Source organism: Arvicanthis niloticus, chromosome 17 (assembly GCF_011762505.2).
Source record: "Arvicanthis niloticus isolate mArvNil1 chromosome 17, mArvNil1.pat.X, whole genome shotgun sequence".
Lineage (NCBI taxonomy): Eukaryota > Metazoa > Chordata > Mammalia > Rodentia > Muridae > Arvicanthis > Arvicanthis niloticus.
This window is the reverse complement of record NC_047674.1, coordinates 25,225,853-25,231,852: the sequence shown is the minus strand read 5'-3', so window position 1 is coordinate 25,231,852 and position 6,000 is coordinate 25,225,853. Positions and strand designations below refer to the sequence as shown.

Here is a 6,000-nt window from a genome sequence, read left to right as displayed (position 1 = left end):
ATGCTCCAGTTTAGTGGAGCACAAATTTTAAAAATATGTCCTTATGATTCTCTGATTTCTTTGATTTCTGTTATGTCTGCTTTTTCATCCCTAATTTTGTTATTTTCAATTTTCTCACCTTTTAATTAGTTTGGATAAAGACCTGTCAATCTAATTTATTGTTCTCAAACAATCAACTTTCTTTCATTGATACTTTGTATTGCTTCTGTTTGTTTCTGTTTTTATTAACTTTGGCCCCTAGTTTGATTGCTTTTTGCCATCTACTTCTTTTAGATGTAATTCCTTTCTTTTTTTCCTAGAGTTTTCAGGCATGCTGTAAGTTATTAGTATGGGATCTCTACATTTTTTTAATGTAGGTACTTGGTACTGTGAACTTGCCTATTACAGCCTCTTTCATTGTGCACCATGAGTCTGGGCATGAGGCATATTCATTTTCATTCTATTCTAGAAAGTCTTTCATTTCTGTCTTGATCTATTTTTCATTCAATCTTGAGTTGTTTGGTTTCCATGTAACCAAACATTGTAAGCTTTCTGTTGTATCTGTTGTTGATATGCAGCTTGAATCTGTGGTGGCCAGATAGGATAGGGTGTAATTTCAATTTTCTTGTATCTGTTGAGACTTTGTATATGAATATGTGGTCAGTTTTAGAGAAAATCCCATGAAGTGCTAAGAAAAAAAGTATATTCTTCTGTATTTGGGTAAAATATCCTGTGGGACCCATTTGGCTTATAAAGTCAGTGAGCTAAAGCATTTCTGTTTAGCTATTGGCAAGAGCTGAGTATCTAAGTCTCATACTATCAATGTGTGATGGTCAATATGTGGTTTAAACTATCATAGTGTTTATGAACTTCGGCACACTTAGGTTTGAGGCATAAATGTTAGGAATAGAAATGTCCTCTCGGATGTTTCCTTTGATGACTATGTAGTGTTCTTTCCTATCTCTTCTGACTAGGTTTAGTTTAAAATCCATTTTGTCAGATATTAAAATGACTACATTTGTTTGCTTTTTAGGTCCATTTGCTTGTAGTATCTTTTTCCAATACTTTTTCTGAGGCGATGTTTATCCTTGGTGTTAAGATGTGTTTCTTAGATGCATAGAAGGATGGAGTCTGTTTTCAGATTCATTCTGTTAGTTTGTATCTTTTTATTTAGCAAATAGAATAAGACATTCTGTGATTAAAAAAAAATCCAAGCACTGTCTATCTACAAATCCATTCCTGTAGAAAATGCTAGATGGAAAACCTTAACCAGAAGAGGTTAACCACACCCAAGAAACATAAAAATCAAGGAATAATAATCCTAGACCATCAACTCAAAAGAAACACAGATACAGATACTATAAAATCAAAGTAATATGTCTCACTGGTATTAACTGGTCAACAATAAATGTTAATAATTATTTTATATTAATATTTATTATTTCATTGATAATTATTAATTGAAATAATTATTAAATCAAATAATTCTATTGTGAGTGAATGTCTTGATGGATATACTAATCTGAAATGACATCTGTGTTCTTTTAGAGTTTGTAGAACATGAACCTAGCCTGTTTAACTTTTAACATCTGCATAGAGAAATCAGGTGTAATTCTAACTGTCCTGCCTTTATATGTTACTTAATTTTCTACCCTTATAGCTTTTAATACTCTGTCTTTATTCTGTACATTTAGTATTTTGATTATTATGTACTGAAGGGAATTTCTTTTCTGGCCCAGTCTGTTCTGTGTTCAGTAAGTGACTTGTTCTTTGATAGGTAACTCCTTCTTTTGGTTAGAAAACTTTTCTTTTATGACTTCATTGAACGTATTTTCTGTGCCTTTGACCTGGGTTTCTTCGCATTCCTCTATTCCTATTATTTTTAGATTTAGTCTTTCCACAGTGTCCCAGCTTTCTGGATGTTTGGTGTCAGAATTTTTTTTTTTTTTTTAGATTTAACATTTTCTTTGACAGAGGCATTATCCTCTTTATGGTATCTTCAACGCCTGAGATTCTCACTTCTACTGCTTATATTTTGTTTGTGAGGCTTGCCTCTGTCTGAGCTTCTTGTTTGAGTCCCTAAAATTTTATTTCCAGATTTCTCTTCAGTTTAGGTTTTCTTTATTGATCCTATTGTTTCTTTCAGATCTTGGACTGTTTTATTGATTTCCTTCCACCTTTTGTATTTTCAGGTTTCTTTTAGGGGTTTATTAATTTCCTCTTTAAGTATCTCTATCATACTCATGAAGGTTATTATAAAGTCTTTTCATGAAGTATCATAAAGTCTTTGCCTTCAACTACATTTCAATTCTTAGGGCCTATTGCTGGGATATAATGGAGACACGTTGACTTGGCTGTTTTTTTTTTTTTTTTTTTTAATTGTGTTTTTATGATGGCATCAATGCATCTGTGTTTGGGGATGTTTGTAATTCTAGGTACTGATATCTGGTCTTGCCTTTGTTGGGTGGGTGTTCTTTTCCTTAGCTTCTGCTGTTTTCTCTGGTTCTTAGGAGGCTGTGGTGGCTGTGTGTTGCCTGGTAGGAATGCTTCAGAAATCTAGCTAGTTGTGGCCACTGGGGGGTTCCAGGTACAATGTGTTGCTTGATATTGAAAGCTGACATTTAGGAATGAAGATGGGCTGGGGGTAGGTGAGGAGGGTCTGCAGAGGGAGGGAAGCAGGGTGTTCTACGGGGGGTCTGTTTAGTCCCCTGGGAATGGGGTCAGAGTGAGAAGAGGCCACAGCAGGTCTTCTACTGAGCAGGAAATAAGACTGAAGGATTGGATTTGGAGGAACAAAGGGAGAGGCAAAAGTCTGCAGCTAACCTGCCTGCTTTCCTGGCCAGCACTGCCTCGCCTCTAACTTATTCTTGTTCTCCAAATACTAGTCCTTGACTTCTGCCACTGACTAAAGAGATTTTCACTAATGTAAAAGGTAACAAACAAAGGAAAAAAATAGTGATTTTCTCCCTTTACTACAAGCATCCTATTTGGAGTTTTTTTTTTCTGTTTTTTTTTTTTTCCCGAAATTATGCAATTTCTATTTCCCTAGAGCTGTTTTGTGAGCTGACAACTGTATAATGCCCGCACTTACTTCATAACTTAAGAAACAGATTTCTATTTTATATAGATAAATGTTTTGCTTGCATGTATACGTGTCTGTACACCACAGACATGGCTGGTGCCCTTGAAACACAGAGAAGGCTTCGGATTGCCTAGAGCTGTAATTACAGACAGATGTGATCTGCCACATGAGTGCTGGAGACTAAACCCAGGTCCACTGAAAGAACATCAAGTGCTCTTAAACGTCCCAGCCTCTTACTTGGTCACTTTGATCTCATTTTCTGTGTATGTTTTAAACTTCTATCGATCGTTTCAACATGTTTGGAAAACCGCTTAAGAGTGGTTTATTCAATCACATAACTTGTACCTGGTAGAGATGACCCTGGGACTTACTGTTAGGAGATACAAGTTTCAGAAGGTAAAGTCAATTCGTGTTTCTGCAGCTACTCTTAATGGTTTTAAGGCTCAGAGGTAATGCCATAGGGAGAGTTGTGAAGCTGAGCAGAGAAGTGATTGTCTTCAGCCTGAGTCCGACAGCTAAGAGTCAACAAAAGAGTGGGTTGGAAGCCAGAGTGGTTTGCCAGTTCCTGGAGGAAGAAGGTCTTGACATAGACCTTGAAAACTGGCAAATTCAAGAGGAGAAGGCCCTTCCGGGAGGGCAGGCGGACACAATAGCCAGCTTGTAAATTCGTGGAGTGAGAAAATGTGTGCGGAAGGCTTGCCTGAGTGTGGGTACCACGAACTCAGGACTAAGCTGAAAGCTACATGCAAGTCAACTTGCTGCCAAAGCCCCGCGTACCCAATCAGCGGTGAGGGGCCGGACTGCAGGGCACCGCCCCTAGTTGCAATTGCTAAGGAAGCGCTTTCGCCTGTGTGGCCTGCGCCTGCGCAGTCTCTAGGCTCCGCCTCTTTCCCCCTCCCTCCAGGATCTTTCTTACGGCCAACATGGCTGCCCCCTGTATGTCTTGTGGCCGAGTGCTTTCCCTTCGGCTCGGTCACACGATTAGGGGTACCCTCTGCCAGAGGCCCGGGTACTGGACATCCTCGGCGTTTGGCTGGCAGACGGGGTCCAGGGCTCAGGTAAGATCCTAGGAGCTGGAGATGGCGGTCCTTGTGGTAGGGTGACGTGAAGCCGGCCCACCTTCCAGGGCTGCCACTGCCCTCAGGTAGAGGTCGGAGGTCACGCGTGGGAATCGCGGGGTCGGCCGCGGACGAATCCTCTGCAGCCTCTCCCTGGGCCTTGAGCAGCATGGCTAGGCAAAGGGTTCCGCAGATGGAGCTGGGTGGCTGCCTGGGTCTGGTGATCGGTCCCGGGTAGAAGGGGAGCCGAACTCTGCAGCGACCCGGAAATTGTCGTGGGTCGAGCCAGACTGTGGAGTGAACAGAGACTTTTTTTACAAGTGCCCCGCGTTTGTGGAATTTCAGTTTTCGTAATTTTCCATGAGACTTTCTTGTGACAGAAGGCAGGATTTGTCTGCTTCACTCAATCCTGAGGGCAGTATGAAGCTGGGATTTCTAGCTAGCCTTTGCTTGTCACCCGCTTATATGAGTCACTAAAAGAAGGAGAAGACAAGTTTAGTTTTGGCTGTAATTTGCATTCAAGGTGTCCGTGGCATATTCCACCGGGCATTTCCAGTAGATCCTTCGGTGGGTGTGCCTTTGACACAGGGGGAGACCTAACTTTGAAGTCCTGTTACCTTGTAGGTTCTAACAAAAACTCAGCGCGCAGAGCGTGTACAGTGCATTAGTAGGCAGAAGATCAGGACAAAAGAGAGATCTCAAGAGATGGTGAATGCGTGGTCAAACAAGTGGGGGTTGGAAAACAGAACAGTCTGAATAGAAAGAGTACGGAATGCTGGGTAAAGCAATACTAGCAACCAGATATTGCCGAGAAGATAAATACTGGATCTTAGAACCGTTTTGCAAAATGACTGGCCATCTTTTTGTTATTTGGTGTTGTAGCATAAACCAATCTGTCCATTGATCTGTTAAACATCTGGGTTTCTTGGTTTTGAAGATTGGAAAATGTGCTGGACGTTTTTATTTCTTCTATATGCCTCTTTGACACACATAATTGCACATGAGAGGAACTGTAGCATACAAAATATTATTGTTGGTAATGTTTATATGGGGCCGGTGGCTCTCTCTCCCTCTCCTACATTCTGAACCTAGTGTCTACCCTTCTGTCTTTCTCCTTATTCTTATAATTATGTGTAAACAAGCACACGATTAAAAGTGGGCCTTGCTGGGTCACATCCCTCTTACTTTTTTAACTTAAAAGGGAAATACCCGTGTCTTTACGTCTAAAGCACATTCTAATTACTCACTACTTTCTTTCCACCGATGCTCCAGGTAACCATCTTGCTCTGGTTCTGTGCTTCATTCCTGTGGGGGAGACTTTTTAAAGTAAGGTTATAGCTGCAAATGATGTATACATTCTAAACTCACTGTTTCATATCACCATCCCCAAAGGCTGTGCACAATTCTAATTTCATCATTAAGGTAGAGTGTTCCTTTTTCTACCTTCATCAGGATTTGCTTATTTATGTTGTAAGATGGCTAAACACTGGTCTTTGCTAATATTTATTTCCTTATCCACTTTTGAAATGACTCTTCACCCAACCCAATATGCCAGTTGTTTACTGAGCACTTCTGTTGAGCCGGATACTCTGTTAGACAGATGCCTACGAGAGTTCACCCTTAGCATTCTCAAGGAATGATTCTCTTGGGGTTGATCTAAATTCCCTAATACCACAACAACATAACGTTTTGCCACATGAAGTCCATCTTAAATAAGAACTGAAAAATTTAAATGGCTTTGGATCCTTATTCATTGCATGCATACACATTATCTTAGTTACTTTTCTGTTGCTTCGAGAAGACACCGAACAAGGCAGTTTATAAAAGGAAACATTTAATTGGGAGCTTGCTTACAGTTAGTAAGTAACGGTTAGTCATGAT

The 6,000-nt window shown here is 40.3% G+C and overlaps 1 protein-coding gene across 1 annotated transcript in view; it reads left to right on the top strand.

Annotated features, from left to right (window-relative positions):
- Positions 1-3,943: 3,943 nt before the first annotated feature.
- Mrps9 (mitochondrial ribosomal protein S9) overlaps positions 3,944-6,000 on the top strand; it is a 53,605-nt gene continuing 51,548 nt past the window's right edge. Inside the window, exon 1 of the mRNA XM_034522020.2 lies at positions 3,944-4,119. Within this exon, the coding sequence (XP_034377911.1) occupies positions 3,985-4,119 (135 nt within the window). The 5' untranslated portion in view covers positions 3,944-3,984. The remainder of the gene's footprint in view (positions 4,120-6,000) is intronic.